The sequence below is a fragment of the Dermacentor silvarum genome, chromosome 8 (genome assembly GCF_013339745.2).
Source record: "Dermacentor silvarum isolate Dsil-2018 chromosome 8, BIME_Dsil_1.4, whole genome shotgun sequence".
Classification (NCBI taxonomy): domain Eukaryota; kingdom Metazoa; phylum Arthropoda; class Arachnida; order Ixodida; family Ixodidae; genus Dermacentor; species Dermacentor silvarum.
The window spans coordinates 163,593,090-163,620,694 of NC_051161.1; the positions used below are offsets into that span (position 1 = coordinate 163,593,090).

Sequence of the window (27,605 nt, forward strand, 5' to 3'; positions counted from 1 at the left end):
GTAGATTACCTGGAAGGCAAGACCGTCACTGTGCCGAAGGTGTTCAGGCGAGGATTGGCGTCGTTTTTCTTGCAAAACGACATTCTCCTAAAGAAGAACTTCTCGCCTCTCCGAGCCAACTACCTCCTCGTGGTACCCTCAGCATTGCGTCCAGAGGTTCTGCAAGCTCTCCATGACGACCCAACGGCTGGACGCCTCGGTTTTTCCCGCACGCTCGCAAGGATACAAGAAAAATACTACTGGCCTCGCCTCTCTGCCGACGTCGCCCATTACGTAAGGACATGCCGAGACTGTCAGCGACGCAAAACACCGCCGACAAGGCCAGCCGGACTTCTACAGCCGATCGAGCCACCTCGCCGACCGTTCCAGCAGATTGGGATGGACTTACTGGGGCCTTTTCCGACGTCGACGTCCGGGAATAAATGGATCGTCGTAGCTACGGACTACCTCACCCGCTACGCCGAAACAAAAGCCTTGCCCAAAGGCAGTGCTGCCGAGGTAGCCCGATTCTTCGTTGAGAACATCCTCCTGCGTCACGGTGCCCCAGAAGTCCTCATCACCGACAGAGGTACTGCCTTTACGGCAGAACTAACTCAAGCCATCCTGCGATACAGCCACACAAGCCATCGCCGGACCACCGCCTACCACCCGCAGACGAATGGCCTCACCGAGCGCCTAAATAAGACCATCGCTGACATGCTGGCAATGTACGTCGACGTCGAACACAAGACGTGGGATGCCATCCTTCCGTACGTGACCTTCGCATACAACACGGCCGTGCAAGAAACGACGCACATGGCGCCGTTCAACCTGGTCTACGGAAGGAACCCGGCAACGACGCTTGACGCCATGCTACCGGACGTCACCGACGAAGAAAATCTCGACGTTGCCACCTATTTGCAGCGTGCCGAAGAAGGTCGACAGCTCGCCCGCCTGCGCATCAAGAACCAGCAGAGGACCGACAGCCGACACTACAACCTTCGACGACGCTACGTCGAGTACCAGCCCGGTGACCGTGTTTGGGTCTGGACTCCGATACGCCGACGAGGACTTAGCGAGAAGCTGTTACGTCGCTATTTCGGACCATATAAGATCACCCGACGTATTGGCGCACTGGACTATGAGGTCGTGCCAGACGGCATTTCGAATTCACAGCGGCGCCGGGCACGACCTGAAGTCATCCACGTGGTGCGTCTTAAGCCTTTCTACGCCCGCTGACAAACTTAGGTACTTTGTTACTTTGTTATTGTTTTTTGTTATTTTGTTTATTACGCATGGTTTTGTTTTCGCTTTCGTGTTTGTTTGTAGCATCGGGACGATGCTTTTTAAGGGGAGGGTATTGACACGTACACATGTTTATCTTTCACCGGTAGCCGCTTTCAACATTGGCTGACAAATGTTAAACGTTATCGCTCGGCGCAGGACGCGCCTGCATTGGAAGCTTCTCGGACGTTATCAATGCTTCTATCCGTCGTCTGTGGTCACCGACGCCCATGTAATCTGATTGTATGAGCGACGCGAATTGTCTAGAACTTTCTGGAAGACACGCGGGCATCAGGGATTAATCTGGAACCTTCGATGACTCAGGTATAAAAGCCGACGCGTTTCGCCGCTGATCAGATTTTCGACGATCGCCGACTGTGTTCGCCGCTATCGTTGTGCTTTGAGTGTAGCTTGCTTTTGTGGGCACAGGTTCGCCCAATAAACAACCAGTTTCGTCATACACAGTTTTGTGACTGTTTTCTCTACCGTCACTACTACGTGACAATATATCCTACATTTAAAATAAATATCAAGGTATATGTACTTCCTCATCCAAAGAACATCGAATGCATTTTGTAAACATGTGACCACTGATTGTTTATCATTTATCAGAGCTTTTTGCTTTACCAATTCTTAACCCTTATACACATATATTTCTTCTTCCGATGTATCGAAAATGTTTTCTCTGAATGTCTTTATTTTTTATGTCTTGTTTTCGTGCATTATGTGGTTATTTATTTATTGTGAGTGTCTAACAATCTTAGTATTTTGGATGCAATCGCCATGTGCGCCTGCTTGTTAGGGACCACTGTCCCAGTGAATCTGTTTTTGCAACAGCTTTACGCCTAAGGCATCCACCAGAACTCTGGTATTTCTAGAAATAAATCTGTATTGTATTGTATTGTTCCTCCTCCGACATGAAGAACAAGCACCTTATGTGGCGCCAGGTTACAGCTCCTGCGCTTTCCGAGATGCCGTTTGTGCAACCCCCTCGACTCTTTGGTAGCACTCGGTAAACGCAGCGCACTTTGGCAGCTAAAATGACGGCCCGGATAATGACCTGAACCAACCATCCTGTAACGATTTTTTTGACCGAAGCTTTGATAAGCGCCCACGCATGGGTCCTTCGCGACGGCCAGCCACTGCCTGTGACTCGCAAGGCGAGAATACTCGTTATTGTCAACGCGCGGCCATGGCTGAACATTGTCATCAGCATCCCGAAGTTCACCCTATGCCAGTGTGCTACAGCTGTGGCACACCAGGTCACATAGCTAGGTACTGTAACGAACTTCGGCCATCGTGCTATGGGCAATCGATGCCGTCTACGTGGTACAGTGGTCGTATCATGAACACTCAGCAGCCAGGGTACTCCGCTCTAGGAGGCCACTTCCAAGATGAAAGGCCACGTAACTGCACGCTAGTAAGCTACTTTTGAGAATGAAGAACTCGTAACCGTTCGCCTGCTTACGACCGCACTCTGACACCTCCACCAGGTTTCCGAGCGTACCGTTCACCATCTCCCCGGCGACGCATCCCGTCATCTTCGCCACGGCGCCGCTCCCCCCGCCCCCCTCCCCCCACCAACCGGAAATCTAGCCATTGCGGTCGATATAGGAGAGGTCGCCGGATAATCTTTGCTGCTGCCTGGAATACCTCCCACTATTTTTATGCCGAAGATTAGGATTTATGTGTGTTTTGACGGGGTCTCTACCATGGCTTTAGTCGACACGGTGCGCAACTGTTTCCGTCATGAGTGTGTTGTTTAAAAGTGTGCCGGGACACAAGTCATGTTTCGTTGGGTCCAGAGGAGAAACTTTCGTGGGGTGGGTGGTGACTCATCGTACCATGTTGGAGTTCGTAATGTTTTTTGAAGCGTGCTCAAGCAGTTGAATAAGAAGAAAGACAGAATTTGTAGTAAAGGGGCCGGGGGTCAGGGAGAATAAAGAAGTTAGTAATGGCGACGTGAAGGGTACTTTGTCTGTATATTATGTGCAGTCTTGTTACATAATTTGGCGCAGTCGACGACAAGAACCAATATGTGGGTGACTTTCTTTGCGGAGAACTGCAGCAACTCTGTGGTATTCAAGAAATATCAAGTCGAGGACGAAGTCGCCACTGAGCTTCCCGAACACGTCACTACAACACCTGGCACATGTCCTCGCCGCTTTGTCAGAAGCCAACCTAAAGGTCAATTTTAAGAAGAGTGAATTTTTAACGAACAAGGCTACATTCTTGGGTAGAGTTTTGGATGGCACTACAAAAAAAAAACACAAAAGAAGAATCGGTGGAACGCATGCAATACTCGTGAAACCTTTTGACGTTCACTCATTATGCGTGTTTTTGGAGATGACAGGACATTTTAGAGCATTTATCCAAGACTATGAGATGTCTGACAAGACTAACACAAAAAGACGTACCATTCTGTTGGACGGGTGACTGTGAGGGAGCCTACCAAGAGCTAGTACGAGTTATCTCGTCTGATCCAGTCCTCAGACTGCCGGACTTTGCTCTACCATTTGAGCTCAATACAGATGCCTCGCACAACGGAACGGGTGCGATACTATACCAGCGAGACACAAGTCAGCCGAACAATCGCCAACTAAGCGTAATTGGCTACCATAGCTACACATTTAACAAAGCGGAGGCGAACTACACGACGACAGAGAAGGAAGCTTTAGCCGTTTTAAAGGCAATTCGGTACTTCCGTTCCTACCTGGAAGGTACCAGATTCAAGTTGTACACAGATTATGAGGCGCTTACGCACCTCTTGAAAATGGCGGAGCTGAAAGGAAGAGTCGCACGGTGGGTCAGCGAGCTTCAACAGTTCGACTTTGAAGTGAATCACCGTCCCGGAGCTTCTATGAAAATGCGGACGCAATGTCTAGATTGGGGGTAACAGTTATTGATGTGCAACACGAAGCAATAGGTACTGCCAAAGTTTGGGAAGGAACTGAACTTTTGCAACAGACCCAGACAGGCAAAAAAGCAGTGCCTGCTACACTGGTTCCGAAAATTCTGGACCTTTACCACAATAGTCCCCATTCAGGTGGTCATGATGGCTTTTGGCGGACCTACATGAAACTGACGAAAAGGTGCACATGGCCCCGCATGAAGGAAGACACAAAAAGATACGTGCAATAATGCCACAAATGCCAGGTGAATAAAGTAAAGTTCAAGCAACCAACCCAACAGATGACATTACCGACGCACTCGAGCGTACCATTTGAAGTTATTCACATGGACTTCGCTGAACTCCGAAAAAAATCTGAATGCGTGAAGAAAACGCAAGCATTCCTGTTGTGTGTGGATGAGTGCACCAGGATGGTGGCAGCAAAACCTGGAAAGGAGGACGCGAACAGTGTGATTTCCTTTCTAAGCCGAAAGATGTTTGACAACGTTAAAGTAGTAGTGTCAGACAACGGACCTGCCTTTCGGAGCCATCGCCTTAAGGAATTGGCCGAGCGACGTGCAGTTACGCTCAGGTTCATAGCACCGTATCACCCAGCAGCTAATTGATTAGCTGTGCGAGCAATTCGGGACATCAAACAGTACATAAATATGTATCCAGACTTCCCAGGTGGATGGAAGTGCTGCCTTGAAGCGGCGGCAGCTCATCATAACCGATCCTATGCAACAGCTCTGGGATGCACACCGCTCTTTGCTGTTACCGGGAACCCAACCTATCTACCAGCCGACACGTCTCCAGGAATTCAAGCAGCGCTGCAACTGACAGGAGAGAGAAGAAATGAAGAGAGCGAAGCACCGTGAAAGAATGAAAAGGAACTTTGACAGGTTGGAGACTTGGTGCTAGTAAGAAAAGGGCTGTCAAACTCATGCTCAAATCACAGAGGACCATTCTCTGTTGTCAGAACAGCAAGCCAACAAGGAATCTTAAAGACTGTCTGGTATGTAGGCCCCAATGGCACCGTCGAATCAGGCTCTATAGCAAACGTTTTTAAATACCATCCCAGGAGGGATGAAAACAATGGCGGGGAGAGTGAAGCGTGCTCAAGCAGTTGAAGAAGAAGAAAGACAGAATTTGTAGTAAAGGGGCCGGGGGTCAGGGGAGAATAAAGAAGAAGTTAGTAATGGCGACGTGAAGTGTACTTTGTCTGTTTATTATGTGCGGGCTTGTTACATTTTTACCACTTAGGGCCCATTCACACTTGCGATAGACGAGGTCGTGCGAGCAAGTTAGCCGCAAAGCGACCAGTCGCAAGTAGTCGAAAACGGTCGCTTTTCTCGAAATGCGACCGTTTCGCGCCAGTCGCTCACTGCTCGATTTTTCAGTCCGGCGACCACAGTCGCAGAACAGCTGAACCAATGAGATGCGAAGGAACAGGACTTCCGTATACGCTGACGCTTATTTTACGCGGCAATTACATTTCCAGTAGACGTGAACGGCATATCGTGACACATTTCGGTTTAGCGACTCGTCGATTCCATTTGTCCGTGTGAACATCGTTCGTCTTGAGTAGCTTTCTGGTCGCCAATCGCAATCGGTCCCGCGACCTCGCCTAGTCGCAAGTGTGAATGGGCTCCTATAGTCTACTGTCCTTCCTCGCTACACCCACGATGTGATTCTAGGGATCGAATTTTTGCAATTATATGGTTCCACTGTTGACTGCCACATGGGAGAACTCAGTGTAGCAGGAAGTTCATCTGTGATCTTGGAAGACTCGCCCAGCAAAGAGAGTGTTTTGCATTTGCCAGGGTACAGTTGTGCCCGCTTTACCCGCGATGGGTGTTTCTGTTGCTTGTTCTACTCGATACCCGTTTGATGCTGCGGTGGACCCTGTACATGTGAGCTGCCTAAAGAAAAATCTGTTAGTTCCTCATTGCATGCTATCGGTGCTGAATGTATGCACAATGCTGTGGGTGATAATTTGTTCGAATGAAGCATCGTTGCTGCCTCAAGGCGTAAAGTTTGCCACATTTCAAGTAGACTCGCTGATACCCATGAAAGTGCTTACAGAATTTTCGGAGACAGGAGAAGCCAGCAACATCCTCTCGCTGTTGACTCAAAGATCATTTTCATGGTCGCCAAATCACTCAGTCACCACAAGCGTGAGTCGTTGGTGGCGCTCCTTGCGAAACATTTCTCGGTATTCGACTTCATGCAGCGCGACGGCCTGCCACAGATCCCTGCGTCTAAAACTCGCCACCGCAGTCAACACAGGATCAGCCCAACCGATTCGGCAAAAACACTATCGCATGTCGCCCGCATAGCGCAATATAATCAGTGATCAAGACAAAGAAATGCTAAAGAAAGGAGTCATTCAAGAGTCAGAACCGTTCGGACGTTGCGGGCGCGTTGCACAGCCCGAAAGGCATGACGTTCAATTCAAATATTCTGTCCGGCGTTACAAATGCTGTTTTTTTTCCTACCGTCAATGTGCATAGGAGTTTGCCAGTAACCTGACCGCAGATCACCAGAGGAGAAGTAAGAGTCCGGAACAAGGCAATCGATCGCGTCGTCAATTCCCGGAAGCGGTTTCACATTATTCTTCGTAGCGGTGTTTAGGCGTCGGTAATCAACCCAGAATCGTCACGCACCGTCCTTTCTTTTCATAAATATCACTGGTGCTGCCCAAGGGCTCGATGACTCTTGAATGACTCCTTTGTTAAGCATTTCTTTGTCTTGATCACTGATTATATTGCGCTATGTGAGCGACATGCGATAGTGTTTGACGGAAACAGTTGCGCACCGTGTCGACTAAAGCCATGGTATACCCCGTCAAAACACACATAAATCCTAATCTTCGGCATAAAAATAGTGGGAGGTATTCCAGGCGGCAGCAAAGATTATCCGGCGACCTCTCCTATATCGGCCGCACTGGCTAGTTTTCCGGTTGGTAGGGGGAGGGGGGGGGGGCGGCGCCGTGGCGAAGATGACGGGATGCGTCGCCGGGGAGATGGCGAACGGTACGCTCGGAAACCTGGTGGAGGTGTCAGAGTGCGGTCGTAAGCAGGCGAACGGTTACGAGTTCTTCATTCTCAAAAGTAGCTTACTAGAGTCCAGTTACGTGGCCTTTCATCTGGGAAGTTGCCTCCTAGAGCGGAGTACCCTGGCCGCTGAGTGTTCATGATACGACCACTGTACCACGTAGACGGCATCGATTGCCCATAGCACGATGGCCGAAGTTCCTTACAGTACCTAGCTATGTGACCTGGTGTGCCACAGCTGTAGCACACTGGCATAGGGCGAACTTCGGGATGCTGATGACAATGTTCAGCCATTGCCGCGCGTTGACAGTAACGAGTATTCTCGCCTTGCGAGTATGCAGTGGCTGGCCGTCGTGAAGGACCCATGCGTGGGCGCTGATCAAAGCTTCGGTCAAAAAAATCGTTACAGGATGGTTGGTTCAGGTCATAATGCGGGCCGTCATTTTAGCTGCCAAAGTGCGCTGCGTTTACCGAGTGCTACCAAAGAGTCGAGGGGGTTGCACAAACGGCATCTCGGAAAGCGCAGGAGCGCCACATATGGCGCCACATCGGGTGCTTGTTCTTCATGTCGGAGGAGGAACAATACAATACAATACAGATTTATTTCTAGAAATTCAAGAGTTCTGGTGGAAGCCATAGGCTAAAAGCTGTTGCAAAAACAGATTCACTGGCCCGATGGTACATTGCAAGGCATACATGGTGATTGCATAAAAAATAACAAGGTTGTTAGACACTCATAATAAATAAATTAACCACATAAATGCACAAAAACAAGACAGAAAAAATAAAGACACTCAAAGCAAACATATTCGATAGATCAGAAGAAGACATATATGTGTATAAGGGCTAAGAATTCGTAACGCAAATGGGCTCTGATAAATGATGAGCAATCAGTGAGCACTTGATTACAAAATGCATTCGATGTTCTTTGGATGAGGAAGTACATATACCTTGATATTTATTTTAAATGTAGGATATGTTTTGTTGTAATGACTGTAGGCTATATTTATTACGAAACCACGGAACATACCACGTAGCGCTGCTTCTCGTATTGGCAGAAATGAATTTAGGTGGCAAAGATGCGGTAGACACTAGGAAGTTTTTAAAGGCAGTATTTGAGAAGTAAACATTATTTAGAAGGCGTAAAGTGTAGAAATATTTTATTTAACTGATTTTATGCCTTAAAAAAGATGGCCGCGTTGTGTCCGGAAAACCCATGTTGTCAATGTGCCGAATCTTTTGCAAACAAAGGATTTTCATAACATTCGCCTTTCCTGTGGTCGGCCACACTAAGCTACAGCAATTTACATGTGAAGAAAATAAGGCATAATAAATTTTAAGTTTCGCTTTGGGTGGAAGAAGACACCTACATCCAGACAAAACACTTGTTACAGCAGACAGTTTTTTGTTGATATTTTCAGTATGTTTATCCCAATAAGGGGCGAAGAAAAAGCAACGTCTAATATTTTATGTTCGTCAACAATTTGCAGTTCTTTACCAGAACACACTAAAATTTGATTACTTGTAAGAGCTTTATTTTTTGTGGGAAATAACATCACTTTAGGTTTCGTAGGATTTCTTTTTAGGCAATTAGCGATTGACCATTCAGATAGCTCAGTGAGTAGATCGTTACATTTTCGCATTAAATTCGGTGCATTCGGACCTCAAATAAGAGTAGTACCATCGGTCTATATGATAAATTTTATAGTTTCATCAATTTTAGGTATGTCGTTAATGCAGACATTAAAAAGCATATAACCTAATACGGTCGCTTCTGGCACGCCATTTAGTAAAAGAACAAAACATGTCTTCTCGTGCTTTATGCTTATTCCGGTAAGATAAGACTCAAATAACGTTAATGACGTACCTCTAACTCCATTCTGTGATTATTTCCATAGCAATGTTTATGATTTACGCAATTTAACGCCTTGCTGAGATCAATGAATAGTACCAAATTGGAGATATTTCTTTCTATGTATTTAGTACACGTTCCTTGAGTGTGAGCAAAGCATTTTCCGTTGTTCCGTAGAGTTTAGAAGCATCCAAGGAGGGAAAAAATCAGGACAGGAAAGAGCGTCACTTGCAACTAATTTATCGAAAGCAGACAAGGGTCAAATTTATAGAAGAAGATGACCTTGTGCGCACGTACATTTGCGCACGTAACTCAAAGTTTGCATCGTTACCCAGCCAGTGCAGAAACTGGCGCTCAGTGCTGCGTAAAGCCACAGACGTATCGCTGACACAGATGTCACGTTTCATCGCTATGAAACGTGACATCTGTCCTGATTTTTTCCGTCCTTGGTTGCGTCTAAACACTACAGAATGAGATGAACCAACTAGCCCAGCAACAAGTCCTGATACATTTTCCGTTGACCTGCCTTTTCGAAAGCCGCACTGAGCACTTGATAGAAGATTTTGTCTGTCAAAACAACTCAACACACGAGAAAAGATTACCTTTTCTAATCTTCTGGAAAACATAGGTATTATTGATATGGGTCGGTAATTTGGCACATCGTTTCTGCTGCCTCCTTTAAAAAGTACAGTAACTCTACTCATTTTCATTCTTTTTTGGGGAACACCGCAGACTGTGAAGCTAAATTAAAATTATGCGTTAAAGCTGGAGTGATGTATACTACAACATATTTTGTGGTTTTATCTGTATAACATCAATGTCAAGCACTTTACTACTTTAAAGGTTCACAAAAATGCTAAATAACTGAGATTCACCACTGCGATTTATCAATAAACCTTTCGAAATGGAAAGAAACGATGAAGTATCAAGCGGAGTTTGCTGTGGCACGGTTATGCTTGCAAAGTACTTATTGAAAAGTACCTAGGGTTTGCGAGCGCTAAACCTGAGATTTCCTTTTTATTGTAGATTATCTTGTCCGGTGAGGTAGAATGCTTTTTGTGACCAAGAACATTATTGATAATGCTCCACAAGGTGTCAGGATGTTTGCTAGTGGCGTCTGCAAACCGACGCGCACAATAAGCATTCTTAGCGAGTCAAAGTTCGGTATTTATTTTTTCTGTACCTTTTGAAGAGTGTCAGCGAAACGCAGCAAAACACTTGGAATACGCGACATTTACATCACTTATTTTGTGTAGTTATAGTTGAAACGGCACTTTTAAAAAGATACATATTTCTATGAGTTATATCTTGTAGTGTAAACATCACTCAGAACTACTTTTTCACACATTGATACGATGTCTTAAACACAGGGCAATGATCACTGATGTCCGACGTCACTGTTCCAGTATGTTCCAGTATTCGTAATAAGAATGCCAAGACCTGTGGGTGAGGACATCGTAACACAAGTTGGTGTACTAATTAGGTTGACAAATCCAGCACAGCTAAGTCTATTAGTAAAATCTAGTGTGACAGCAGTATTTTCAAGAAAACTTATGTTAGTGCCTCCCCTGCAGACAAGCCGAAATTCGTTAACAGCAACATATTCCAGTAAATTATCAAAGAAATTCAAAAAGCCAAAAATATTTACATTTCATTTGGCGGGCGATATACGACCGAAATTATATCGCATAAGTGTTCAGGCGTTAAAATTTCATAGTAATAAGTTGTTCTGCAAAATACTGATACTTGTTCGCATTTCCATCCCGACGCGACATATATTGCTACACGCGCTCCTTGTTTACCAGTTCTATTTAAAACTCAATCAGCATAGCCATCAAGGTACAGCCGAGCACTGCTGTCATGATACCATGTTTCAGTTCAGTTCAGTTTATTATTCGTTCATACAGTTATTTACACAAGAATTGATATACAGACAAGGATCCCATAGTCAGAGACTGCACCGGAACCCTTGCATAATTGTTATATAAAAAATAAAGCGCAATACAGAGCAGAGAAACAACAAAATGTAATAAGCAAAAATACAAATCAGCAACATAACATTATACAAAGTGAATCAGACAGGAAATAATTCTTAAGTTGGCATTTAAATGGGTACAAGGTAGACGACAATTTAATGGCATAGTCTGTTCCAAAGTTTAAGTGCGCAAAAAGAGGAAGCCATCTTTCCGTAATTAGTATGTCATAAAGGTGACAGGAAATTTCCTTCTGCTGCAAACCTTGTGTTCTTAGGATTAAGAAGTAGATCAGAACTAACGAAGTTGTAAGAAACTTGTTTAATTATTAGTTTGAAAAATAATATCGCTAAATGATAGTTGAACAAATCTGTAACTTGAACAATGCGGTTTGTACGTAGTTGAGAAGAGGCATTAGAGAAAAAATGGCTTCGGGTTATAATGCGAATGGCCTGATTGTGAATGTGCTGAATGTAGGAAAGATGACAACGATAAGTATTACCCCATGAAGCAATGCCATAAATGATATGGCTATGAATGAAAGCGAAGTATAATGATAATAATGCTTCTGTGGAAAAAATGCACGTGATTTAAGTAGTGCTCTATTACCAACTGCTGTTTTTTGCTTGATGTGCGCAATGTGATTGGTAAACTTGTAGTGGGGATCTTTTTAATGCCGAGGAAGGACACACAAGTGGAGGGAGGAATATCATGCCCATTGAGGGTTATGGTCGGAGAACAAGGTAAATGTCTCTCTGATGACCTAAATATCGTGAATTGCGTTTTCGCAGGGTTTAAAATAGGAAAAGTGGCGTTATACCAATCAGTAGTTTTAGACAGGTCACTGTTTAGTTTCAAAATTAGCAAATGTACTGATTTATCTGTGAGGGCAACAGTCGTACCATCTGCGTATAATATCGGTAGTGTATAATTAATACAATCGGGTAAATCATTCATATAAATGCAGAATAATTGTGGACCTAAAATGGCGCCCTGGGGCACTCCTTGGTTAATAATTTTGCTTTCAGTGAAATCCCCACCTGCGTAAACTGTTAATTCACGATTAAATAGATCACTTTTTAACATATTAAGTAACGGACCAGAAATTCCAATAGAATGCAGTTTAGTAAACAAGACATTATAGTTTCTTGTATCCAAGGCTTTAGTAAAGTCTAAAAAGACCGAGGGAACAAAGTGTCCGAGATCAAGTGAACGCCTAATACATATAATCAGTTAATGCTAGCAAAGCCAAGTTAGTCGAGCTTCCTGAACCGAAATCGAACTGACAAGGTTTCAGCAAGCTAAATTTGTTAAGGTAGCTGTTAATACGGCTAACTAATAACTTTTCAACAACCTTACTAATTGAAGATAAAATACATACAGGACGATAGTTAACGACTTGAACTTTATCACCCTTTTTGTAAACAGGAATTACCCTAGCTTTTTTTAGTAATCTAGGGAATATACCGGTTGTGAACCTAAGGTTAATTAAATTACTGAGAGCATCAGAAATAGTCGGAGCAACAAGCTTTAAATGAAATGCGGAAATTCCATCAAGACCAGGAATTGTGTTCTTTAGGTTGCAAGTCACATTAAGGACTTCTTCAGAGGTCACAGGACACAAAAAGAAATGGTGGTCGCATCGGCTAGCATGATAGACAGAAGAAACGTGTGGCATTATACAGGGTGTTTCAGCGAACACTTTCAAAAATTCTGAAAGGTTTCCTGTGGCAGATAGCACAATTCTACTTAATGAGCTGGTCTACTCGAAGAGGCGGACATTACTTGCACAAGAAATTGAAATGCATAATCCAATAATTAACAGAAATTCACTAATTATGTTTTTAACTAATTACCTGATGGCCCATATTGCAATTTACAAATTGTAGCCGTGGAGGTCCCAAGGCGGATCCACGTGGAACGGTTTCTCGGGATGACACTAGTTACGAGATATTAATTCCCGAACTTTGCGGAGAAATACATTGGCGTTCCAGTTAAGTTCTTAACAAAACGTTGCTTTCTGGATCGAAGAACCAAGTTCGGGAATTAATATCTCGAAACTGGCGTCATCCCGAGAATTCGTTCCAAGTGGATCAGCCTTGTGAACTCCACGGCTACAATTTGTAAATTGCAATTGGGTCATCAGGTAATTAGTTAAAAAACATAATTAGTGAATTTCTGTAAATTACTCGATTATGCATTTCAATGTTTTGTGCAACTAATGTCCGCCTCTTTGAGTTGACCAGCGCATTAGCTAGAATCGGGCTATCTGCCACAGGCAACCTTAAATACATTTTTAACGTGTTCGCTGAAACACCCTGTATACTTCAAAAATTGGTTACTGAACGCACGGGCAATGCTAGGTGGGTCAGTGATAGTTACATTATTGTAAGTTATTTTTTTCAATGGAACGGCCACGATGCGGTACATTCAAAAACTCGTTGATAAGTTGCCATTGTTTTTTCGGATGAAACCTATTTTTCACCAATTCATTTTCGTAATATTGCCTTTTAGACTTTTCCAATAAATTGCTCAGGATGTTGCAATATTTCTATAGCGTAGTGCTAAATTATCATGGAAAGGTTTTTTCTTAGTCTTCCTATGTATGTTTTCTTTTTTCCCTCATGCTCTCAAGCAGCTTATTAGCGATCCATGGATTGTGCGGAAATTTAAATTTCTTTTTGCACTTTACAGTTACAGTGTTGGCTTGAACAGCTTTTAAAAATGAAGACGAAAATAACTGAAGTGCTTCTTCTGGATTTTGTTTGGTAGCTATCACTGTCGAGTTAATTTTGTCAATTGCATCAATAAACTTTATCTTATCAAGACGAGACGTAAAAGAACAGCGATCTGTCCTAGGAAGGTTAGATTTGAAAGTGACAAATACAGGGTAACGATCCAATATGTCTATGTCAATTAGACCAGAATCTGGTGAAGGCGAAATATCAGTGAGGACATGATCAAAGAGGGAACGGCTTCCTTGAGCAGAAATCCTGGTTGAAGAAGTTATTAATTGCTTAAGCCCAAAGATAGTAAAACAGTCTGTATAGGCACATAAATCACCATTGTCGACATCAGGCGTGTTAATATTTATAGCACTTACGATTAGGACGAGCTTGTTTTCACTAGTAATTTTTTGCAGAACTACGCTAAGATGACGAAGAAAATCAGGTACGGAAGAAGACGGAGAACGGTAAATACAGCCAATAATAAATCCGCCACAGTAGTTTGGAGAAGACAAGGCATCGGTTTCGATCCAAACAGTTTCGCAGTGAAATACATCAAGGGATACGTCAAGTCTACGCTTATATCTAATCTGGGGTGAGATAAAAATCGCGCTACCACCATGTTGATCTGCAGTACGATGGCAATACTTTGCCTGATAGGAATAAAACCGGTATAAATTGCTATCAGCCGGGCCAAGCCATGTTTCAGATATGCAAATGAACGAAAAAGTGTGGGAAAGAGAATCAATGAATGAAGATATGTTGTTATGATTCTTACGCAAACTTCGCGCTTTCATGTGAACCAAAGAAGAACCAGCAGAAGTAAGCAGCGATAAAGCTTCACACGGCGAAAACAGAGACATGTTTGAAGGATTGAGTCACACAAAGTACAAATATTCAGGTTAAAACATGACGCGAAGGTCGGCCTCAGAGCTTATGAATAACCCTTTGCTATTTTCAGTCTCGCGTGCGTTAATCTGGCAGTTGTCTGTCCAAAGGAACTGCCACTTGTGCTCCTTCTTTAGAGCAAGTGCTCTGCCTAACAGACGTTTGTTCTCAAATGTGAGGTGCTCGTTAGCATATATTGGGCTATCAATATTAACGGAGAGCCCAATCATCGAGGTTCTCAGGCGTGCCTTTCTAGCCTTACGGAGGAATTCATTCTTCTTGGTACGTGAGCAAAATCGAACAAATAAATTTTTCTGTGGTGACTTGCTCGCGACCCGATGGACTGTGTCAATGTCCACCACATCTAGTGGACAGTCAATTGCATCAGCGACAGCAGTCAAAATGGCAGAGCAATCCTCTCCTTGCGTTGAAGGGATGCCTTTAATTTCAATATTGTTCGGCCTGCTGTCCTGTTCCATTGATTAAATTCTTTTTGTCAAGGATTCATTCTGTGCTATCAAAGCCTTGTTTGTAGCAGATAGTTCATGAAACGTCACCCGCATTTCTTCATACTGCTGACTTATGAAACGTACACTATCAGCAAGTGCACTATTATTGCCAAGGCCCTGGTCCTCAAATTTCTGTACAATTTTAGCAGCAACCCCTTCAACAACAGAATCAAGTTTACCTTCAAGCAATTACTCGAGGCGCTTAATCTTCTTGCACAGCTCAGCATTACTAGGCATCTCATGGCACAAGAAGTAGCTCATCCAAATAATAGAGAGCAGAAAACCCGTGAGCAGCCGCCGCAAAGAGAACCATGACGTTAGCATAATTTGGTTAGCATAATGATATCTAACTTGACAGAGAACAAATGAGAAAAAAATTACTTATAATTTCTTGTTTATTGGCTGCACATCGATCACTGAAGTGTAGAACGGAAATGCTGGAGTTTTGTTGTAGCTGTAAACGATTCGGCAAGATGAAATCATGATATTCCATGGGATTTTAGCGAGTGCTTCCAGTAGCGTCAGAAACAGCAGACTTAATCCTAGTAAGATTACCTTCTTCCGATATTTGCACAGCATCACAGTTTTCATTTGCCCTTGCATAGATTTCTCCGTTGCTGGTCCACACATTGACATTTATGTTCATATTTCTTTCTCACTGCCATGCCAAGCAGCCTCTTTAGTGCTGGGCACAAATGTTCGTTTACGTAGACGGAGGACGTAGATTCTAATCCTAGGTCTCTGTTCGTGATTCTTGATTTCCTTGCTGTTTTCAAGGTGGCGTCGCATTTAGCTCTAGATTTAAACTGAGCAATGCTTGTTTTATCCGTGTTGCGAGTTGGAGCACGTTGATAACACTCAATGTCAAATGAACTGATAGGCTCAAGGATTACATTGCCTTTATGAGACAATATAGTAGCAAGGTCCCATTTTCTTTCTTCAAAACACCCGGTATTTCATGGTTAGTTTTTCAGGAGTAGTGCTTTGAACGTGTGAGTCGCCTTTGAAGATCTGATGATTTTTTTCAGGGCAGCACATTTAGCGTCATATAGCGTCCATCATTTTCTTTTGCATGCCATGCATTCTTTGAGCTCAAAATCCAGCTTCTGCCTCATTTCTTCGACTGACTAATGCGGAAAGTCAATGCTCTTACCTATTTCGCTTTCCTCATTGCGCACCTCCCGGATTTCATTCCTGAAGAAACGTTCCGATGCGTCTTTGAAAGGTTTGAATTCTTGCCTAATTTTAGTCCTTAGCAATTCAGTCATTAACTCTTCCTTCAGCTTTGCTAGTTCCTTAGCCATATTGGCAATCGTACCTTCAGCAACAGGTGCACAAATCGAGCAAATACAAGCTGGCAATTGCGACGACACTGTATCAATACAAATGTACAATGAGCACTAACGTGTAGTAAAACAAGCAGTAATCTTTAGCACTGCCAAGTGGTGACGACGACCAGATCGTCTATACTGACACTGAGTGCTGGACGATAAGTCTGTTGGAAAATTCGTGTCCACACTGGCCGCAGTCGTCCCCTTAGCTAGTCGTCCAAATTTCGGTGCAATGTCACGAGTCTTCAGTGTTTCGAAGGTACGGCAATGCCGTATCACGTTTCTGATAGGGTTTCCAAGTTGTCTTGTCCAATAAGGACACATCTTCCGCGATTCCCTTTAAAAGGTGTTCCACGTTATCCTCTTCTGGCAAAACTGGCCTTGCACAGTTTTCGAACATCCTCGGTGAATGTGGTACAAGTCTTCGAGGAGCTGAGCCCCCTGAACTAACGTTAATTACGCTCGTTTCTTCTTAGCATCCGAATCGCCAAAGCACTTCCTGATCTCCTCAACGAAACAGGCCCAGGCAGTTAGCACGTTCGCATGGTTGTCATACCAAACCATCGCTGTGTCGGCCAAATAGAAAACAACGCTCCTCAGTTGGGAGGCAGCGTTCCAATGATTGTACTGTGTTCATAATGGGTGAGCCACTCATCGACATCTGCTGCCTCTGCGGAGAATGTGCGTGGCTCTCGGTAGAGCTCAATCGGGGCTCGTCGGGCCGATGTAGTACTGGGAGCATCTTCCTCTCTAGGCATGGTGATGGTCGATGGCAAAAGTCTGGCAAAGCGGCGGCTTCTAGGAAGCTCTTGTACTGATGGCTCCGTTGTCGTTTGTGGAATTTATCCCGCGCAGCTCTACCAAATGTTACGTGCCAAGCGTTTATTTAAATATGCAGGGCAGTTAAATCGGAACGGTTGGCGTTTTTCGGGAGCGGAACAAAAGCAGGCAGCCGAACGTCGTCTTCCTTATCTACCACCTGTCCCAATGTCATTCGCCCTCCTTTGTCTTCTGTTACGAGAGCTCGTGACAATATATTGCGGTAGAAATGGCTACATGGGGTTAATTAACAAGAAAAAATTCGCCATTCGATTATTCATTTACAGGCATCAACAGCGTTGAAGACAGAAACACAGGTGACGACACCTGAAAAAAATTTACCGTAGCTTGCACTGGAGGCGCAATGCTAGAGACAGCGCAGCTGATGGGCACCTAGCTAGTCCTGGCTTTTGGCCTAGGCTAAGCATTACCAAGTCATCCCCAGCATTTTCCTGAATTTATTGATTATTGATCGATTGTCGATTACCTATTGTACCTATTGATTTTCTATTGATTGGCTATCGCATGGTATTGGCCACTTGTTTAGGCTAGACTAAGCACTACCAAGTCATCTGCCGCATTTCCCGGAACTTATTGATTATTGATCGATTATGGATTACCTATTTATTGGCTATCGACTGGCTATCGATGACTGACTATGCTTAAGCAGTCCCAACCATGCTTATCTAGACTTAGCCAGGCTCAGCTTCGCTAGTTCGCAGGGCTAAGTGCCATTTTGCTTGGACCCTTTCTGCACAGCCGCCAGGATCAGCCCACATTTTCTGTAAACGACACACGGACTAACGGTCGGCTTAAACATCTCCGCTGTTAGAACACCACGTTTCCCTGTCTATCAAGTCGATTTGTTATGGCGACAGACTGGCATATAAGTACGCTAGCATGAGTCGTCAAACGCGCAAAAACACGACAAACATAAATAGAGCAAGGGTTGGTCATCCTTACACAATGATATATGTGAGCGGTAAATGCGTTTGGTCACAAGTTAGCAGATAAATATGAAATTTCCATGTCTGTAGCAAAACAGACCGCGCACTGGCACATTTCTGTTTCAACGTTGATCGTTGATATTCTGTAGGCTTCTGTTATTTCCCGGATCACTTGGTGGCTGTTTTTTTTTTTTTTTTGCTAAGACCACTTTTTTGTGTTTTTGCAAACAGAGGCCGGCAACCGCAATTCTTACAATGTCAGCTGGCCACTGACTGCTTTTGTCTTGTTGTAATGCCACTGGGCTTGGTGCTGGGTATGTGCACTGGGATTTACTATGCCTTCAATTTTATATTTCGCAATTTGACATTCTACAATTTACTGATCACAAATATAAGCGCTGCAATACATCAACCGTTACATTATTCCATGCTTCAAAGGCCGCCTTGGATGAAGAAATAAGCACTCTTTCTCACTGATTCAGATCGTTAAAAGGTTATTCTCTATCTTTCTCACATTACGTTGAGGTCCACTACTCTTGAAGGAGGAGGAGAAATAAACATTCATTTTAGAAACCAGCACTTTATGATGGCCGGGCTCCCATGAGGGAACGTCAAAGGTGAAGCTACCAATTCTTTTTTGTCTGCCTTTATGTCTGTGCCCACCATTCGAGCATTTGGCAATACCTCCGCCGTAGGGGAAAGCAAGGGGAGAGGGGTTTGGAGGGATGTTTCGCTCCTGTTGAGGGGGGGGGGGGTTTCTCGGAGAGGGGTGGTAGGTGGGTGTGTATAAACCTCTGATTGGAAGTGACGCAAAATATGATACCATCGAAAGGCACACTCATAGAGTTCTTCCATAATTGTATATATTCGGGATATATTTGAACAAGGTACCAGCCAGACGGTAAGCCCTTCTGCCATTGCTTCTTTGCGCACTTGTCTTGTCCCTTGCCTATACTTTTATTTTGCTTCATGACTTACCAACTTACGCCGAGGACCACATTTCCTTTTACTGATGTCTGCACTACGCCGGGTTTAACTAGGCACACACGTACAGCTTTCTTTAAATAGATGAACTGGCCCTCGCTATTTGTTCACAGATGGACCTGACCCTGTCGTACGCGACGAACGTGGACCGCTACCGGAGCGTCTGGCGTGCATCGGTGCGCATCCCGGTCGCGTACTTGCCGCCCGGCGTGGCAACCCTCAATGCCTGGGCGCGACACGGTCGGCCAAGCGCGCGCCACGAACTTGCCTTGTACCCGCCACCACCAGGGTCCACGTGCAAGCTTGACTCGTGTGGGTTGCATCCGGTCTACCTGAAGTGCTGAGACGCGTTGAACGCTGTGTTGTCTATCATTTTGGCCATATCTTTCCTTTACATTGGAACACGTCCACATAAATGTGCAAGCCCATGCAGTCCTCCAGCTTGCTGGGAGCCGAGAAAGCGAGGGCGGCCGCAGATTCGGCGGTAACCTTAAACTGTCGTGTTTTCGAAGCATTTAGGAGACATCTGAAGTTAACTAAGAAATGATAGCATTCATTGCACCCGCCAACCCTTCCGCACATGCCCATTAGCCCTTTGAGACGACCTGTACATGCGTTACATTACACAGCACGAGCATTACGCAGCCAACATAAGAATTACAAACAAGCTCCACCCACTTACTCGGTTCCCTCCACCTCTGAAAGAGAACCGAGCCAGTTGGAGTCCACCCACAGCTTAATGATGTTGCTCTGCTAATGTCAATGCTGGGCGAATTGGAAAATGAATGCGGGTTGTCACAACCTAAAATACACGTAATATCCTCAATTGCCTGTGCCATGATCTTAGCATCCCCCGTAAAACTTGCGCAAGACATTCATGTTTCCTCCTAAAACCAGTGACACAAACACACATCTGTACGGAAAGAAACAGCTCTTTTATTCAAGCAAGATCAATTGTCGTAAGGCTAATCATCGAACCTTTTCTGTATACTTATGAGTAGACTCTTGCTGGCTCGGCTCTTTCAGAGTTAAAGGGTGCGTTTTGTGGGCAGAGCTTGCTTGCAATTTCTAAATTGTTACCGATTACAGCTTCCATTAGGCCACAGACTTGGTATTGTCCTTGCGTCGCGTGTTAGTTCCTCTTTCTATTCTCGTGGCAGCTAGCGCTTCGAGACGCTGTGTTTAGCTGCTCCGCCTTCGAGATCGATCCATGTAGTAACGGCACTGCTTGTCTGGTCGGAGTAAACTGTCGACTTGCCGTCATCTTGCGCCTACCATCACGCACAGGCTCGCGTCAAACGCAGCTGCTTGCTTTACACGATCGAGTTGTAGCGGGGACAGGGATCAAGCACACGGGAAGGCACAAAAGAATACACACACGCGTACCTTCTCGTATCTCTGTTCCCAAAGTAGCAAAGGATAAACGATGGCTCAACATTGGCAGTGAACGATTAGCTCGAGTAACGAGACCATTCCTACGTGGCCTCGTTGCCACTGCATTTGTAATGCGGCCATCAACTACTCGGCTATAAAAAGCACCGTAATAGACTATGGCGCTAAGCCAAGAATAGAAAAAGGCACATCGCCCCATTAATGGCCCATATCTTTATTATTGTTTCTTGATTATGTGTTGCTTCCCAACTGCAACGAGCGAAGTGCATAGAACATGAGTGACTTTTCTAATATTTCGTTCTTTTAAGGGCTCACTGCACTGCCGAAACCGCTGCAGCACTTTCGAATTTTTTGGCTTTCCACTTTTTCTTCGAGAATATTTTCGCACTTGATTGCTCTTCCAAGTGGATTTTATTGTCCACATGTACACCGAGAGCTCATCTCTGATAGTATGGTGTGCATTGACCCTTCTTGCTTATAGAAAGTTGTGTAATCATTTCCCGTAATGAAATTAGTAAACATTGCTTTTGTGTGTTTGATGTTGCACCAAATGGCCTTCTCATACATTTCATGAAAAAATATCTTGGAGGCAGAGTGCGCTGGCACAATGTCTGCCCCATGCACCACCAACTCTGGGGTTCATTACATTCAGTTTTCAAAAGCAGGCAAGCACTCGTTTTTCTAGGATACCCGCCAATCACTCCTTTTTATTTTGTGCCTAAATTAATTTTTTGCGTCCTTCCATATCATCCTAAAAGCACCACTGTGAAGACTTTCGGCGAGCTCGAGATCAAGCGCATCTGCGCCAAGTATGAACCCAAGAGGCTGTCTCACACCTGGAAGAGGGCCTTCGAAGGTGAGTAGGTAAGCTAGTATAGTGAAGAAAAGTGTGCTACAGAATATGCGATTAGTATGCGCCACATTTGTATTTTTCCTTGTCCTAATAATAATTTCCATATACAATGCAAAGAAGGATTGGGACCGCATCTTTTTTGAGTATACAGAATTTTTAAACGTCATCTATGACGGGTGGCATAACTATAGCCATTGAGCTGCATTACTCAAGGAGGTGGCCATTACTTGCGCAATAAACATAAATATGCAATAAATTAATTAACAAAGGTGCCCTAAATAACCTGAATTATTTACCCGCCATCGTGGCGTAGTAGCGTTGGCGTTACGCTGCTAATCCCAAGGTGACGGGATAGAAATACGGCCTCAGCAGCCGCATCTCCGTAAGGGCGAAATGCTAAAACACTCGTGTACCATGCATGGGGTATGGATGGATGGAAAAAAGTTGTCGCAGTTTCACCTGAAAGGTGAAGCATCAATTGCGATAGCAAATTTGTAGAGAGATATACGGAGTAATGATATTAGCTTTATCAGCTGTATAAACTTGGACATGCAGCAGCACCGGCAACGCGCCGAACTGTTGTCGACGCCGTCGGCATTTTGCCCGCGTTCGCTCAAAATGCGTGCGGCGTTGGTGACTGTTGCCGGAGCCTCTGATATAAATAGGCACTTGGTGCCGCAGCTAAACGTCGCCTCCCTTCCCTCCCCCTTCCCCCCCTCCCCCACGGCCTCTCGCGCATCGGAAGAAGGCGCGTTTGCTCTACATATATGGTGATTGTAAAGGAGGAAAGAGACGCCTACTTCTGCAGCCCTTAAGGAAGCACGGCGCAGAACGCGCGTTTGTTCTCCGCCGTGCGTTCACTCCCCGTGAAAGAGCGCGTCCCTCGCGCCCTTTCACTCGCACATACAGCGTTCGGCGGCGCGCAGCCACGATTTCATCTCCATTGACGTCATACGGAACCTCACGGCGACGGCGACGGCGACGGCGACGCCGACGGCAGAAATCTGCTTTTGAGTGTCCATATAATTGCTATCGCAATAAAACTTTATTAAAATTAAACGACCCGGGCTCAGGTCTTCAATGAGGGGACTTCGAGGCCTTGCCTCGTCGCCGCCTCCCGGGCCCGCTGGACTGCCCACTCCTGTGTCTTGAGGTTGGAGATGCGTGAAGGAGCAAGAGATAGTCACTCCCCCCCCCCCCCCCCCCCCCCGCCGTACGCCGTGGATAATAACGAAATCATGAAATCGTGGTTTGGCGCTTAGGACGCCTCACTTTATATATTTGTATGTATATATATATATATATATATATATATATATATATTGTAAACGGGTTTATTAGAACACGGAGCAGCGCAGCGGCGACAGTCAGACGAGGACACAGCTGTCCACCACGAACGCCCTTGCCGAGCACGAGCGCTGGATCCACTAGCGTCAGCCTCCACTAGAGCCGAACCTTTTGCGTCTCTCTTCACTACAATTTTATTTAATTATTTCACAAGACATATAGCATTTTACGAATTGCGGCCAGTGAGTTTGCAAAGTGTATCAGCCTCGAATTTTGAGAATGGCATCAGTGCGGAGGTAATTCTTTCGAAAATGTGGCGCGAAACCTTGGCGTTCCAGTTATTTTTGGGCTTCAATGCATACAATGGTGCTTTGTTAAAGAAGGAAAGTGGAACAACAGTGCATTTTTAGCGCCTGTTTGATGGGGCATCTCTCCAAGCCTATGCCATCCTTCGTTCTAAGAGGATATGCTATGCAAACTGACCGGCTAGTATTCGCAAGTCACAGTATGGGTCATAATGTGATTATTTAGACCAATAATTAGTGATACTTTTATTAACTTGACTAGGCGCCATTTTTTTCGTTCGAGTAATGAACGCCGGATCGAGTAATGCAACCCACGGATTACAATCCTCCAATTTATACAGGTTATTTTTGAAAATCCTCTCTTGCGTAAGAAAAAAGAACACATGGTACGGTGGTCACCTTATGTCACGCGGTAATCTCGCCATCATAAATAAGATCGATGAGAACTGGAAGACAAATATTTTAATGTTGACTTTTTTGTTCACACTGTGATGTGATGCCTTCCAGTTATTTTTTTTTTCAACCAAAAATTAGCCGCAGTAGTGCGTCTAAAAAAGGGAGACGGGGAATGTGACCAGTTCCTGAAAACAAGTGCTTGTGAATGGTGATTGTCAAAATTAAGAGAAGTGTGAGTAGTTTGTTTCGAGAACGTCTAGAATAATTCATGATTTTATATCCGTTAGACTTGATCTTCGGAAGTACATGTTTTTGTGAAGAAGCGAGCAAGGGTTATCAACCTCAATGTCTAAGGAAGATATTGGAACGTAGTAGTGACGCTGAACAGTCGCAAAACTGTGTATGACGAAACTGATTCTTTATTCGGCGAACCTGTGCCCGCAAAAGCAAGCTACACTCGAAGCACAACGAAAGTGCCGAACACAGTCGCCCATGGTCGAAATCTGATCAGCGGTGAAACGGGCCGGCTACATGAGTCATCGAATGTTCCAGATTAATCCCTGGTACCCGCAGTGCCTTCCAGAAGGTTATAGACAATTCGCGTCGGTCATACAATCAGATCACATAAGCGTCGGTGAAAACAGGCAACGGAAAGAAGCATCGATAACGTTCTAGAAACTTCCGATACAGGCGCGTCCTGCGCCGAGCGATAACCTTTAACATTTTTTATCCGGTGGAAAGCGGCCACCGGTGAAAGATAAACATGTATACGTGTCAATACCCTCCCCTTAAAAAAACATCGTCCCGATGCTACGAACAAATGTGAAAGCGAAAACAAAACCACACGTAATAAAGAAAAAAATTAAGTAACAAAGTACCTAAGTTCTTCGGCGGGCGTAGAAAGGCTTAAGACGCACCACGTGGATCACTTCAGGTCGGGCGCGGCGCCGCGGTGATTGCGAAATACCGTCTCGCACGACCACATAGTCCTGTGCGCCAATACGTCGGATGAACTTATATGGTCTGAAATAGCGACGTAACAGTTTCTGGCTAAGTCCTCGTCGGCGTATCGGAGTCCAGACCCAAACACGGTCGCCGGGCTGGTACTCGACGTAGCGTCGTTGAAGATTGTAGTGTCGGCTGTCGGTCCTCTGCTGGTTCTTGATGAGCATGCGGGCGAGCTGTCGACCTTCTTCGGCACGCTGCAAATAGGTGGCAACGTCGAGATTTTCTTCGTCGGTGACGTCCGGTAGCATGGCGTCAAGCGTCGTTGCCGGGTTCCTACGGTAGACCAGGTGGAACGGCACCATGTGCGTCGTGTCTTGCACGGCCGTGTTGTATGCGAAGGTCACGTACGGAAGGATGGTATCCCACGTCTTGCGTTCGACGTCTACGTACAGGGTCGTCCACTCTTAGTACGAACAGGGCACCAAGTGGCCACGCTCCGCGGAGCGCCAGCGCACAGGGCGCGACCGCGCATCGAAGCTAAGCGGCGCAGGCTCACAGGGGCTTGGAGGTGGGTCTTCGTGTCGTCTGCGAAAGCTCTGCAGACAACAGACGGCACAAACAGAGCTCGCTCGGGCGCTTTAGCAGACGACACGAAGCCCCGCCTCCAAGCCCCGTGCGCTTGCGCCGCTTAGCTTCGATGCGCGGCCGCGCCATGTGCGCTGGCGCTCCGCGGAGCGCGGCCACGCGGCGCCGTGTTCGTGCTAAGAGTGGACGACCCTGTACATTGCCAGCATGTCAGCGATGGTCTTATTTAGGCGCTCGGTGAGGCCATTCGTCTGCGGGTGGTAGGCGGTGGTCCGGCGATGGCTTGTCTGGCTGTACCTCAGGATGGCTTGAGTTAGTTCTGCCGTAAAGGCCGTGCCTCTGTCGGTGATGAGGACTTCTGGGGCACCGTGACGCAGGAGGATGTTCTCAACGAAGAATCGGGCTACCTCGGCGGCACTGCCTTTGGGCAAGGCTTTTGTTTCGGCGTAGCGGGTGAGGTAGTCCGCAGCGACGACGATCCATTTATTCCCGGACATCGACGTCGGAAAAGGCCTCAGTAAGTCCATCCCGATCTGCTGGAACGGTCGGCGAGGTGGCTCGATTGGCTGTAGAAGTCCGGCTGGCCTTGTAGGCAGTGTTTTGCGTCTCTGAAAGTCTCGACATGTCCTTACGTAATGGGCGACGTCGGCAGAGAGGCGAGGCCAGTAGTATTTTTCTTGTATCCTCGCGAGCGTGCGGGAAAAACCGAGGTGTCCAGCCGTTGGGTCGTCATGGAGAGCTTGCACAACCTCTGGACGCAATGCTGAGGGTACCACGAGGAGGTAGTTGGCTCGGAGAGGCGAGAAGTTCTTCTTTTGGAGAATGTCGTTTTGCAAGAAAAACGACGCCAATCCTCGCCTGAACACCTTGGGCACAATGACGGTCTTGCCTTCCAGGTAGTCTACAAGGCTCCTTAGTTCCGGGTCGGCTCGCTGTTCGGCGAATTCATCGGCACTTATGGGTCCCAAGTAAGTGTCATCATCCTGGTCGTCCTGTGTCGGCGTTTCGACGGGGGCGCGAGACAAGCAGTCGGCGTCAGAGTGCTTTCGCCCGGACTTGTAAACGACGGTGATGTTGAATGCTTGAAGTCTCAGACTCCATCGTGCGAGGCGACCTGAAGGATCCTTCAAGTTAGCTAGCCAACACAAGGGGTGGTGGTCGCTCACAACTTTAAGAGGCTTGCCATAGAGGTAGGGGCGACACTTTGATGTAGCCCAGATGATGGCGAGGCACTCCTTTTCTGTTGTGGAATAATTTGCTTCCGCCTTCGATAGCGACCGGCTAGCGTAACTTACAACCCTTTCTATTCCTACAGAACTCTGCACAAGCACCGCGCCGAGTCCTACGCTGCTTGCGTCGGTGTGGAGTTCGCTATCGGTGTTTTCGTCGAAATGCGCAAGTATTGGCAGCGATTGCAGGCGTCACTTCAGTTCTTCAAATGCTTCGACTTGCGGCGTCTCCCACTTGAACTCGACGTCGGCCTTCGTGAGATACCTCAGTAACTCGGCGATCCGTGAAAAGTGCTTGACGCAGCGCCTGTAATAGGCGCACAGTCCAAGAAATCTACGCACTGCCTTCTTGTCGGCGGGCGGAGGAAACTCAGAGACGGCCGCAGTTTTCTGAGGGTCGGGGTGCACTCCAGACTTTTTGATAACGTGGCCTAAAAACAAGAGCTCCTCATAGGCGAAGCGGCAATTTTCTGGCTTTAACGTGAGTCCGGAGGTTTTGATTGCTTGAAGAACTGTTTCAAGGCGCCGCAGGTGTTCTTCGAAGCTTGAGGCAAACACAACGTCATCGTCCAAATAGGCGAGACACGTCTTCCACTTCAAGCCTGCCAGTACTGTATCTATGACGTGTTGGAAAGTCGTAGGTGCCGAGCAAAGACCAAACAGCATGACCTTAACAGTCCGTCTGGTGTTATAAAAGCAGTCTTCTCCCGGTCCCTCTCGTCGACTTCGATTTGCCAGTAACCGGTTTTGAGGTCCATCGACGAAAAATACTTTCCGTTGTAGATGTCGATCCAAGGCGTCGTCAATCCGTGGGAGGGGGTATACCTCCTTCTTCGTGATCTTGTTGAGGCGACGATAATCGACGCAGAAACGTAGGGTTCCATCCTCCTTCTTCACTAACACCACGGGGGACGCCCACGGACTCTTGGACGGCTGGATGATGTCGTCGCGCAGCATTTCGTCGACTTGTTGCCTTATGGCCTCGCGTTCGCGCGCTGAAACTCGGTACGGGCTCTGACGGAGTGGGCGGACATTTTCACCGATTATGATGAGGTGCTTGGCGACAGGGGTTTGTCGAACTTTTGACGACGACGAGAAGCAGTCCTTGTATTGCACGAACAGAGTTTTTAGTTGTTCTTTCTTATGCCTGGTAACGCTCTGATTGACGTCGAAAGTTGGTTCAGGTACTATAGTATTCATTGCAGGTGCACTGGAATCCGTGAAGGCGAAAGCACTGCTGGCTTGTACTATTTTGTCGATGTAGGCGACCGTGGTGCCTTTGTTAATGTGCTTGTAATCGGGGCTGAAGTTCGTGAGCATCACTCTTGCTTTCCCTGCACGTAGCTCAGCTATGCCTCTAACGACGCAAATT

The 27,605-nt window shown here is 45.9% G+C and overlaps 1 protein-coding gene across 1 annotated transcript in view; it reads left to right on the top strand.

Moving 5' to 3' along the window:
* LOC119461814 (UPF0462 protein C4orf33 homolog) overlaps positions 1-27,605 on the top strand; it is a 169,271-nt gene that overhangs the window by 121,890 nt on the left and 19,776 nt on the right. Inside the window, exons 7-8 of the mRNA XM_037723192.2 lie at positions 19,352-19,548; positions 21,389-21,486. Coding sequence (XP_037579120.2) covers positions 19,352-19,548; positions 21,389-21,486 — 295 coding nt within the window. The remainder of the gene's footprint in view (positions 1-19,351; positions 19,549-21,388; positions 21,487-27,605) is intronic.